This window comes from Stegostoma tigrinum, chromosome 21, assembly GCF_030684315.1.
Source record: "Stegostoma tigrinum isolate sSteTig4 chromosome 21, sSteTig4.hap1, whole genome shotgun sequence".
In the NCBI taxonomy this organism is placed as follows: domain Eukaryota; kingdom Metazoa; phylum Chordata; class Chondrichthyes; order Orectolobiformes; family Stegostomatidae; genus Stegostoma; species Stegostoma tigrinum.
Window position 1 is genome coordinate 48,273,855 of NC_081374.1, and position 12,530 is coordinate 48,286,384.

At 41.0% G+C, this 12,530-nt stretch overlaps 1 protein-coding gene across 3 annotated transcripts in view; it reads left to right on the top strand.

Moving 5' to 3' along the window:
* ipo9 (importin 9) overlaps window positions 1-12,530 on the top strand; it is a 59,180-nt gene that overhangs the window by 17,824 nt on the left and 28,826 nt on the right. For all 3 annotated transcript variants that reach the window (XM_059653519.1, XM_059653520.1, XM_059653521.1), the window contains 6 exons: window positions 4,319-4,438; window positions 4,987-5,087; window positions 8,153-8,211; window positions 9,211-9,362; window positions 9,877-9,975; window positions 10,443-10,549. In XM_059653519.1, coding sequence (XP_059509502.1) covers window positions 4,319-4,438; window positions 4,987-5,087; window positions 8,153-8,211; window positions 9,211-9,362; window positions 9,877-9,975; window positions 10,443-10,549 — 638 coding nt within the window. The remainder of the gene's footprint in view (window positions 1-4,318; window positions 4,439-4,986; window positions 5,088-8,152; window positions 8,212-9,210; window positions 9,363-9,876; window positions 9,976-10,442; window positions 10,550-12,530) is intronic.

Below are 12,530 nucleotides of genomic sequence, written 5' to 3' on the forward strand. Positions count from 1 at the left end.
AACTTTCCACTCCTCCATCTCTCCTGGAGCTCAACTGTCCTCCCAAGTCACCAGGTGAGTTCAATCAATCTGCGGATTCTATTCATTTGATTAATCAAGATTGTTACAGGTCCTTTGTCATGGGCTTGTGCCATTCATTGTCTGAATATATTGTGCTGGCAGTGATACGTGTGTATCTGTCCTGTGTATTTATACACATTTATATGCATGGGTTTATGATGGGTTTTTAAGGTAATAGTAATTTAATGGGCAGTGGTCATCATTTCTGCTGTGGAAACTGATGCATCCTCTGGCATCTGCCCGTATGCAGTTAAGCAGTGGAAATGCACTGTTACTGTCAATAATTAGATGCTACTCTCTAGACTGTGCTGTTGAAGTACCTATGCAGCTCTGAAAAGTACAGTCCATTAGCAACCATTGAACTGATCAGATGTTCTGTTCTAACACAGGGTTGTTATGGAAGCTCTTTGAACAAATTACACCTTGTTTAAAAAGGTGTAATTTTAGTGAACCATAATTATGAATTTATAAACAGCCTTCCTGATCGCGATGATGTTGACCCAAGTTTGCTATTTTTTCTCATACCTTAATCCATATGTATCCCCCAACAATTTACTGAATCTCTAAAATTGAAGAAAAAAGATTGTCTGTTTCACTTTGTGGGTCATTGTCTGAGAGAATATTTCAACCAGGATAAGTACCATTCTATTTGATCCAGATATTTGTTATTGGGCACTTGCAATTCCACTTAGCAAGTTCAAACTGACATGGGGAAGCTGAAATCCATACTTCAGACATGGCTTGATCTTGGTGCACCAAGACAGCATCAAGCATTGTTTCTTCATTGATATTTGCAAAATCAAGCCAGATAGTTATTTGTCTGCATTATATGAACAGTATGTACAAATACCTGTGATCTGTATATGTATGTTACATAGAACGGTACAGTACAGTACAGCACAGCACAGGCCCTTTGGCCCACAAAATTATGCTGAACTTTTACCGTAAACCTAAGGTCTATCTAACATCCACTACTCCCTCTGGCAATGCATTCCACGCCCCTATCACTGAGTAAAGAACCTACCTCCGTCTCCTCTATATCTACCTTCACTCACATTAAAACTATACTGCCTCGTAATAGCTACCTCCACCCGAGGAAAAAGTCTCTGGCTGTTCACTTGATCTATACCTCTGATCATTTTATACACCTCTGTCAAGTCACCTCTCATCCTTCATTGTTATAAAGAGAAAAGCCCTAGCTCTGTCAACCTTTCCTAGTAAGAACTTCCCTCCATACCAGGCAACATCCTGGTAAATCTCGTCTGCACCTTTTCCAACACTTCCACATCTTTCCTGTAATGAGGTGACCAGAACTGGACACAATACTCCAGATGTGGCTGAACCAGGCTTTTGCATAGCTGGAGCATAACTTCACGGGTCTTGAACTCAATCCCTCTATTAATGAAAGCTGACACACCATACGTCGTCTTAACAGCTCTATCCACCCGGGTGGCAGCTTTCAGGCAACTGTGGACACGAACCCCATGACCCCTCTGCTGCTCCACACTGCCAAGAATCTTTGTTAACCTGTATCCTGCTTTCAGATTTGTCCTTCCAAAATTAATCACCTCACGCTTTTCAGGGTTAAATTCCATCTGCCACTTCTCAGCCCAGCTCTGCGTCCTATCGATGCCCCTTTGTAACCTAAAACAGCCCTTCGCACTACCCGCAACTCGACCCGCTGCGAACTTATTAATCCACCCTTCCACTCCTTCATCCAAATCATTTACCAAAATCTCAAACAGAAGAGGACCCAGAAAAGACCCTTGTGGTACACCACTCATAACTGAGCACCATGTTGAATATTTTCCGCCCACTGCCACCCTTTGTCTTCTAAGGGTCAGCCAATTCTGAATCCAATCTGCCACATTTCCCCTTACCCCATGCCGTCTGACTCTCTGCATGACCTTACCATGGGGAACCTTATCAAATGCCTTACTTAAATCCATGTATACCACATGCATTGCTCTACTTTCATCCATGTGTTTGGTCACTCTTCAAAGAATTCGATAAGGTTTATGAGGCATGATCTACCCCTTTCAAATCCATGCTGACTATCACAAATCAAGCTGTGCCTTTCCTAGTGATCATAAATCATATTTTTCAGAGCCCTTTCCAGTAATTTCCCCACCAGTAAAGTAAGACTGACTGGCCTGTAATTTTTGGGGTTATCCATATTCCCTTTTTTAAAACAAGGGAATGACATTTGTCCCCCTCCAATCTTCCGGCACTATAACCGTGGACAGTGAGGATGAAAAGATCATCGCCAGAGGCCCTGCGATCTCTTCCCTTGCTTCCCATAGAATCGTTGGATAAGTCCTATCTGGCGTGGGCGACTTATCTATCTTCAACTTCCTCAAAATTCCTAGCACATCTTCCTTACTAACATCAGCCTGCTTCTCATTGTCCTCCTTTACAACTAGGCCCCTCTCAGTTGTGAAAACTGAAGAAAAGTATTCATTAAGTACCTCTCCTATGTCTTTAGGCTCTGCGCACAAATTTCATTTACAGTCTTTGATCGGCCCTACCCTTTCTCTGGTCATTCTCTTATTCCTCACGTACATGTAAAAAGCCTTGAAGTTTTCCTTGATCCTATCCGCCAAGGGTTTCTCATGACCCTTTATAGCCCTCCTAAGCCCTTTCTTCAGGTCCTTCCTGGCTAACTTGTATCCCTGTAGAGCCTTTTCCGTTCCTTGTTTCCTGAACTCAGGATGCTTATCCTTCTTCCTCTTAACCAGTTGTTTGATGTCTCTTGAGAAGCAGGCTCCCTGAATTGACTGCATCTTCCCTGCCTGCTAGGGACAAACATATCGATCTCACACAGTATGCGTTCTTTAAACATTTTCCACGTTTCAATCATGCGCTTCCCTGACAGCATCTGTTCCCATTTTATGTTACCCAGCTCTTGCCTAACAGAATTGTAATTACCCTTCCCCCTATTATAAACCTTACCCTGCAGTTTGTACCTATCCTTTTCCATGATTATTGTAAAATTAACAGAGTTATGATCGCTACTGCCAAAATGCTCTTCTACCCACAGGTCTAACACTTGGCCCGGTTCAATGCCAAGCCAAAGTGGCCTCTCCTCGTGTTGGTCTATCTACATACTGTGTCAGGAATCCTTTCTGAATGCACCGGACAAAATCCGCTCCATCTAAACTATTAGAACTAAAACATTTCCAATCAATATTTGGAAAGTTGAAGCCTCACGTGACTACAACACTGACTTCTGCACCTTTCCACTATCTGCCTCCAATTTGCTCCTCCACTTCTCCCCAACTATTAGGGGGTCTGTATTTAAAAAAAAACCCAACAAAATGACTGCTCCTTTCTTGTTCCTGACCTCAACCCAAACTGACTCTGTAGATTTATCATGCTCGAACTGCCTTTCAGTAGCTGCTATCCTAGCCCTGACCAGCAATGCCACTCCGCCACCTTTTTTACCACCCTCCCTAGTTCTTTTTAAGCATCTAAATCCCGGAACGTTCAACAGCCATTCCCGTCCCTGAGTTACCCAAGTTTCTGTAATGGCCACTACATTCTAATTCTAAGTTCATCCGCCTTATTTCTGATACTTATAGCATTGAAGTATACACACCCCAGACCATCCTTGTGTCCACAATTACACTCCATCGACCACATTTCTTTATTAACAACCTCACTCCCTGTTGTGTCTGTTGGAAGACTGAATACCTCAACCTCTGAATTACAAATCTGGTTGGTGGCATTCATTGTCCAACTATATTATTGTGTGATAGGTGTGCATGTGAATGATATATCTATGCTGATGTATATTTGGCTGTACCAATATTAGGAGTGTGATAGATATATAAACTTGAGAGTTATATGTATGAAATATACATTTGTGATGTTCTGGTGCAATAGCATCTGTCCAAAATTGCAAATGCGTACACATACATGCACATGTGATTTACAGACCGGTGTTATGTTTGAATATATTTGCAAACACAAGCACGAGTTATTTAATCATCTAGTATCCATGGGCTGTATGTGCATAGGAGAGCATGTATGCTCCATATGTATCCCCCTTGCCTGCTGGCCAATGGAAGTGCACTGTGAATGTTGCCTGGAGGGATATGCTGACTGTATGAGTTATGTTATATCTGACGCAAAAACCAAAATTGCTGGAAAATCTCAGCAGGCCCTGCAACATGAATGGAGAGAAATCAGAGTTAACATTTTGGATTTAGACACGTTTCAGAATTGTATCTGAAGGCTATTTCTGTACATCTTTCAGGGTGCGGCTAAGGCATTGATCTTTCCTGTGGTGCAACAGTTCACAGAGGCGTTTGTACAAGCCTTGCAGATGCCTGATGGCCCAAGCTCAGATAGTGGGCTGAAGATGGAAGTTCTGAAGGTGAGTACTGTGGACAATGAGGCAGCACATGAAACTCGAGCTGGCAGTTTGGGCCCTTAAAACCAACTAATCTTCAGTTTTAGTCATGGAAGTGGCAGTATTGAGTCATTTATGCTCTTTTTGAGGAGCAGTGCACAATTCAAGTGCTGAAGTGAGCGCTAGTACCTGCAAATCCACAGATGATAGTTCTACTGAGTGGCAGTCACCTACTCTCAGCCTCCCTGAGAGACTGACTTCTCCCAAATCTGTTATAGACCATGGCTGTCCCGACCCCTGATCTCAATTCTCCTATTACAACAGCGATATCCGCACCTGCCCTATGCGTGTGCGCGCATATAAAAAATGTGGTAGCCTCTAAGCCTTACTTCTGTTTTTCTTTGTATTACAAAAGTAGTCCTGGTTGGTACTTCTAATTCTGCTGTTTTAGGCAGGGACAACTTTAATTTGCTTCTGATTGTGGCTGTATTGCAGGTAGTGATGACCCTGTTTTGAATCTCTGTTAACACACCATTGATCCTGACTCACATCTTTAATTCTTTCTCTTGCAGGCGGTGACAGCACTGGTGAAGAATTTTCCAAAGCACATGGTCTCGTCTATGCAGCAAATTTTGCCAATTGTGTGGAGTACGTTAACTGAGAGTGCAACAGTATATCCTTCACATTGCTCAACTACCTGACTCCTGAGTTGTCAGCAATGTGGGAATAGGAAGTGCTTGCATGCAATGGTTTTTTTGTAAGCATCAGACATTTCAAAGCATTTCAGAACCAGTATTTTTGAAGGTAGTCACTGATTGTGTATGCAAAACAGTGGTTAATTTGCGTACATCACATTTTTGGGAGTCTGATGATCAGATGTAGTAAGATGTGATCTGATTGTTGAGTGAGCAGCAACAGACTATTGGATATGACTATATTCCGAGGATTGTACAAGAATGTCTTTCTTGGAGCCCTACACAGCTACAGATGTCGCCATTACATAGCTTCTTTTGTACATGCTCAGTAACCATATTCACTGTAAGAGTATAATCCTCTGCCTGTCTCCCCAGGTTCTTTTACAGTGCCTTTTTTTTTGTCAAAAACATTTACTCCACATCATCCCTACCCCACCCAAAAGTTATCTTGTGCTTGAGGGACTTATCTCCATCGACATTCTTGGCTCTCTGAGAGCGTGGAGGATATATTTCCTCCCCTGGCTTCTTAAGAGGAGTGACACATTAGTGTAGTGAAATGGCAGCAGCTTGTCTTGGGCTGTGATCCATACAAAGACTTCAATGTAGCAGCAGTTGAAAAAAATCAAGAAAAACTTAGTTCAAAGGAGAGTGCTCCAGAATTGATGATGTCAGCATCTTGAAAAGGAAGACCAGCGAGTGAATATTTTGTTCCCTTTTCAGTCCCTTCCAGGGATGAATGTAATAGATTAGAACACTTGTAAATCATTCTGAATGTCTTGCTGTAGGCAAGGAGATGCATGTTTTTTCACTGCATTTGAGATAGGAATTTCTGAGATGGTAATTGTGTCACCTTGGCATTTTGAGGTGCAGGCACAAGCACCTGTGTACATGAGAAAGAAACGACAAAGATCATAAGCTCCCAAAAGTAGCACCAATAGGAAACTTGTGTAAGGTGCTGTGATTTGAGAGCTATGTGAAAGGATAGCCTCCATGCGTAGGTTATCTCATTAAGAATGAAATGAAGATTTTTGTTCTCTTGCCCCACTTTCTATTTGAAAGACTAGAACATTGCTCTTTAGCTCAAGAAAAGTCTCTGCTACTGTTAATCATTCATGCTGATGCTGGAATCCTGAACATTTCTATAGTAAAGTAGCCTTTTTCTCCTTCAGAAGATCTTTCTTGTGCCTCTTGTGGAAATACTAGTATTCTGAGTGGGAGTTTCTGTAAGCTTTTTGCTCTCAGTTTGCAGGGCTCAGTTGTGAACTTCAAAACAGCTAAACTTTTAACTCAGTAATCTGAGGTTGTTAAGACTGTATTAATTCTTGTTAAGTTCTGCTGTGTTCATCTTTACACTTTACAAAGACATTCTGTCTACATGAGCTCAATGATCTGTTCTTGTAGGGTTTTTTGAACAAACTTTAAAGCTTGTTGTTGAATTTTTCTTGCAACCTCCCACACTCATTGATGCAGTTTTTATAGGTTGGATATTAACCTCGTCCACTTTGGATTTAAGGGGTTTTTTCCTCCTCTGTTGATAGATTCTTAGCTACATTGGAGTTCTATTTCTTGAAGGGGGTTTACCTTTCACAATTGACATTTTCTCTAAGTGTGTCAAGATTACTTTGCTATCATGTACAGAAAACAATTAAGACTTGTTGCTTACAATTGGCTTGTGCCTGTGCAGGTGCCGCTCCATCCACCCTAAATGAAGCTTCAGTAGCTTTGAATTTGTTCAGAAGTTCTGAGACCTCTTTTTTTTCTTGCTTGCAGATCTCTGTGAGTCTGTAGTTCTGGATATATCATATTTTACAGTCTCTTTACAGGCTGTAGAATTTTTTTAAATCTTCACTTGCTTTCATTGGTGAATTTACCAATATAGGGTTACTTTCTTCCCTGAAGTGATCTGGCAATCTTCTCTGAGTGGAACTTCATCTAATTGTGCACCATAGCTGCAGTCACGGCAACTCCTGAGTGGATTCTGTGTAATTAGTACACAACTTCTTTATGTTCTTCAAGAAAGGACTGATTCTGATACCTGTTGATCTCATCAATTCAAGAAGGCGGCTGAGCACCACCTGGGCAGTTAGGAATGAGAGATAAATGTTGGCCTAGCCAGTGATGAACACATCCAGTGAATGAATTTTGTTAGAAGTCTGTAGAATAGTTTCCACTGCCAGGTTCCGCTCCATGTTTGAGATGAACAAGAATCTTTTTTCAGAAAATGACGACATGTAGAATTTAGTTAGTTGAACTTTGTTTCGAATGGTTCTATTTTGCTTTCATTTTTTTTTTTAACCACGGGGTTTCTGAGAGATAATCTCTGTTTCCTCTAATTCGCAATGCTTTATTTCCTTAGACAGTTGCAGGTCTCAACATAGCCAGTGAAAATAGTCTGAGTCATGCAACATGGGAACAGACCTTTCGATCCAACCAGCCCATGCTGACCATAATCCCAAATTAAACTAGTTTCACCTGCCTGCACTTGGCCCATATCCCTCCAAACATTTTCTCTTTACGCACTTTTCCAAATGTCTTTTAGATGTTGTACCTGCAGCTGCATCTACGACTTCCTTTGGAAGTTCATTCTACACATGAACCGTTCGCCAGGTTGAAAGAAAAATGTCTTGTTCAGTTATAAGTAAGTATGGAGCTGGAGGAACACAGCAGGCCAGGCAGCATCAGAAGAATGGGAAAGTTGACATTTCCGGTCAGGACCCATCTTCAGAAATTTCTGAAGAATGCTCGTGACCCAAAACACACACGTTTCTGCTGCCTGGCCTGCTGTGTTCCTCCAACGCCACACTGTGTTACCTCTGACTCCAGTATCTGCAGTTCTTGCTATCTCTGCCTTGTTGGTTGATTTGCAGCTGGATGGTTGATTTATTTCAAGATGCTGTAATGTAATGAAGGAAAGGCTGTAGCATGAAGAAGTTAAAAAATGGCCTTTGTGACCTTTTACTTGAGTCCTTAGTTGGTAAAGGTTATTGATGCAATGTAAAGATGTGAGGTAGAATGACTTTGATGTTTTCTTTAACATTAACACTTATGTGAGGACAGAAGTGAACTACATGGAAGAGGTGGATGACCCAGTGGATTCAGATGGTAAGTGTGAGCATCATGAATGTATATTTTAACTGTGCTAAGCAGTGGGAAATGTTTGCTCCAGCTTCAAATGGAAAAAGATAAGTTGGAATGCAAATAAGAGCAAGGGATCTAACCAAACTAACAGTCAGAGATATAAACCAGTAGGTAAGTTAAACCCCTTCGTTAACAGAACAGTGTGACTATGGAATTCACTAGACAAAGAACAAAGTTAAACGGAAGTGGAAAAGCATGGGTAAACACGATTAGAACACTTTGTTTCATAGTTAGTAAATGCTGATACCAACAGATTAGACTGAATGCTTTGTGTCTATTGTAATCTTTGTGTATTTTTTGCCTGGGCTCATCAGTGAACTGGGGGAACCAGAAATAGACCACTTCACTGAAAGTAAAGGGGGAATCAATGGGGAACGGATCAGGAAGTATTTTTTAATTCATTCATGAGATGTGAGCATCACTAACTGGTCCGTCCCTAATTGCCCAGAGAGCAGTTAAGAGTGTACCACATTCGCTTCAGTTCTGGAGGTACATGTAGGCCCAACTTGGTAAGGATGGTAGTTTCCTTCCGTAAAGGACATTAGTGAACCAGATGGGTTTTCCCTGACAATCAGCAATAATTTGGTCGTCACTTAAACTCTTGTTTCCAGATTGTTATTGATTTCAAAAACCACTGTCATGGTGGGATTCGATATCAGGTCCATTGCTTAGATCTTTGGATAAATAGTATACCAATAATATCTTTATCTTTAGGCCATTACTTATCCTTATTCGAAGGGATTGAAGCTGATGTTGGGTTTGGTATGTTATTGTGGTGTTTAGGTTCATGGATGAGTTAGCCATCACTGACCTGCCTTGTTGCAGTCAGAACTATCTGACAATCTGCAGTATTGACCATGCTGTAATTGGCACATTGTGTACTTGACTTTGTCTTACTGTGTTCTGAATAATTGACACTGATGGAACAGGGAGTTGAGTGATCTGTTTGTTTCGCCCTTTAAGGTGAGGTATTGGGGTTTGAAAACTTGGTGTTCAATATTTTTGAATTTGTACACACATTGCTGGAGAACAGGAAGTTTAAGAGCACCGTAAAGAAGGCCCTACCTGAGCTGATCTACTACATCATCCTGTACATGCAAATCACTGAGGAGCAGGTACGGTTTCTGTTCTTGTACTGCACTCTACAACTAGATTCATAACTAAATGTACACACAGGATGTTAAGTTGTGAAGAACAACAGATGTTCAATGATCTGCATGTGTTTCTATCAGACACGGTGTTGTTTAGCCTTTGGAGATTATCATGATATTTTTTATCTTGGGGAAAATTTGATGTCTGGCCCCTGTCTGGAGAATTTGTTTTAGTCACTTATTTATTGACAGTCAGGTGCACCACTTGAAAACAGACTTGGCCATCCCATAATGTATCTCCTGTACAATGAAGGCAGAAATAGTTGAAAAGGCTCGCTGTACTTTCTTTTCTCATATCCTTCCCTTCTTATCCCCTGTTACAGGCTAGATCTTCATTGAGCAGCCCAGAAATATGTTGTCTTGTGTTTTGCTAAGCTATTTACTTTGAACTAAGATTTGGTGAGGGATTGAGTGTGAGGCTGTTTGTTTTTTTTGGCTCTGAGATTGAGTCAGTCATACATGTTTGTTTTCTCTGCAGATTAAGATTTGGACAGGAAATCCTCATCAGTTTGTGGAGGACGAGGATGATGACACCTTCTCGTATTCTGTGCGGATCTCTGCCCAGGATCTCCTGCTGGTGAGGGGTGGTTGTTTGCTGAGACCACTTATTCTCACTTGACTCCAGAACTGCTGGAATAAAATCAGCAGTGTAATTGTGCTGTTCTGTGAAAGCTGCTCAGTTCAACATATTAGCATTTCAAATCCCTCTGTTTGGATTGACCTGAACAGGGTTGGTGGGTGAGGATTCAGTTCTTCTATTCTTAGTTGGCAGGGTGAGCAGTGTGCGTTTGTGTGGATGTTTGTGGCAAAATCCTGGCCTGTCCAGAGAGGTGGGGGCAGACTCTGACCCAGCCCTCTAGTGCTGGGAGATGCAAGGGGTAGTTCTGGCGTGGTGAAAGACTGGCCTTTTTTAGAGGCTGGTATGGATTGGTGGAGTCCTGACACACCCCTGCTACAGCAGCGAGGATCTGGCCTGGGTATATTGAGCAACAGCCTCTTTTTCTTTCTTCCAGGGAGCTAACAGTTTCTGATTCCTTACTGCAGGCTGTTGCAAGTGACTTCCAGAGTGAGAGTGCCATTGCCTTAGCAGCAGCTGCGACCAAACATCTGCAGGAAGCAGAACAGGCCAAGAGTGATGGGAATGTGCATTGGTATGAAAATTAACTGTGCATATCATGGTGCCTTCTCCATTAGGTGGGATCAGATGATTGCCTTTGTTTATTGGTAACCTGATGATACCATTTAGCCCATTGAATCTGGTCAGCCATTAGTGCTGTTCATAGAAAAGAGTTCAAGCTAGTTTAATTGTTTGAAGGTGTGTTCCTACCTTTACTCCTGAAAGGTCTGATTTATAATTTTTAGACTGTATCCCCAAGTCTTAGACTCAACCAACAGGAATTGATTCTTGCTACCTGTCATGCCTGTTCCCCTTGGTGTCTTGAAAACGTTGATCAAATAACCCCTTAAGTTAACCTTTTCAATCCTAGGGAATGGAATCCAGGTATTGTTCTGTTCTGTCTGCATTGTTTGTTGTAAGGCTAGTACCTCCGCTGGGGTGACAAGATCTGCTTGCTGTGTATCGAGGTGTGATAAAGGCTTTGTGTAGCTTTTTCATGACTTTCTACTTCCTAATATTCCAGTCCAGTAGATATAAAGACCAGCCTCCTGTTGACCATAGGATTTTCTATACCTGTTCTTTGTATTTTAATGAACTGTGATCGTGGACTTTAGGTCTCTTTGGTCTTGTACTGTTTCCAGCATTTTCACAATTTTGAAAATGCTGTAATCTATCCCATTTAGATCAAAAGTGAGGATGATTTCACACTTGCTGTCCTAAACCCTATTGCTGTTGCAGTTTTCTCTGCGATTTTGCTTTTGTCTATAGTGGTGTGTCATATAGTGTCAGTTCTGTGACATCAAGCTAGGATATGTGGCATCTTATCCTATCAGCTAAGTGAATAGATACGCTGAATAATTGAGACCACAAGGTGTACCTTTTACTGGCATTCTGCTTGTTGTTCCTAAATTCTGTTTACAGTAGTTCAGAGCTTGCCAACCAGGTCATCATTTACTTTCAATGCTATAAACCTCAACTGTACTTTGTCCTGCCCAGTAATTCAGCCACCTCTTCACAAATGAAAATTCAGTCACATTTGTCAAGAATGACAGATTCATGCTGACTCCCCCAGTCAGAGAATTTTTAATAACTTATCCTAACTAATTGTATATTAGTAATTTTTTGACAACAGATGTTGGGTTACCCGATGGCTTTCTCCCTTCAACCTTAAATAGAGGAGTGACTTATCCAATTTTCCGATCTGATGACTTAATTCCTGAATATCGTTAAGAAATCTGTAATATTCTCATCTTTTTTAAAACTTGCTGTGGACTCATTCATGTCTTTTATTCATTTCTTATTTTGCCTTGGTTAAATTTAGTAAGTCCCCTGTGCCTGATTTTTGTTTTCATGTTGTGTGGCATGATACCATCTTCTACTGTAAAATCTGCCATTCAACATCTTCACTATTTCTTTGTTTTTATTATAGTTTCACTGTTTAGGTCTTCAGTCAGTTCATATTGACTCTGTCATTATTTTCTTAACTGTTTAAAATAAAATCCTGTTAATTTTGACGTCTTTGCAAGTTTGTTTATGTAGCTCGTGCTTAGTTTTGCAACATTTGGCTCTTTATATCTTTCCCAGTCACTGAAGAGGGTTCTACATTTTTCTAATTTTAATGCCACTTTTATCTCTTTAGTTGTTAATGTTTATAGTTTATTTCTGCCCGTCATATCTTCTTTGCCCTCGGCATGTATAACAAATGTTCAAGATCAGTATGTGTAAGGGAAGGCAATTGGACTGTTGGCTTTTATTTCAAGGAGGATGGTGTATTTATTTAAAAAAAAGTGTTGTAGCTAAAACTATTCAAGGCAGCAGTTGACCACATCTGGAATACTGTAAACACTACTGACCCCCTAATTTGAGAAAAGATAAACTGGCATTGAAGGCAGCCCAGATTGGTCTCAGATATAGAAGTATTTTCTTGAGGAAAAAGTTGAGTAGGTTGAGCTTACGCTGATTGGGTTTAGTTGAATAAAAAGCGACCTGATTGAAACAGGATTCATGAGAGAGTA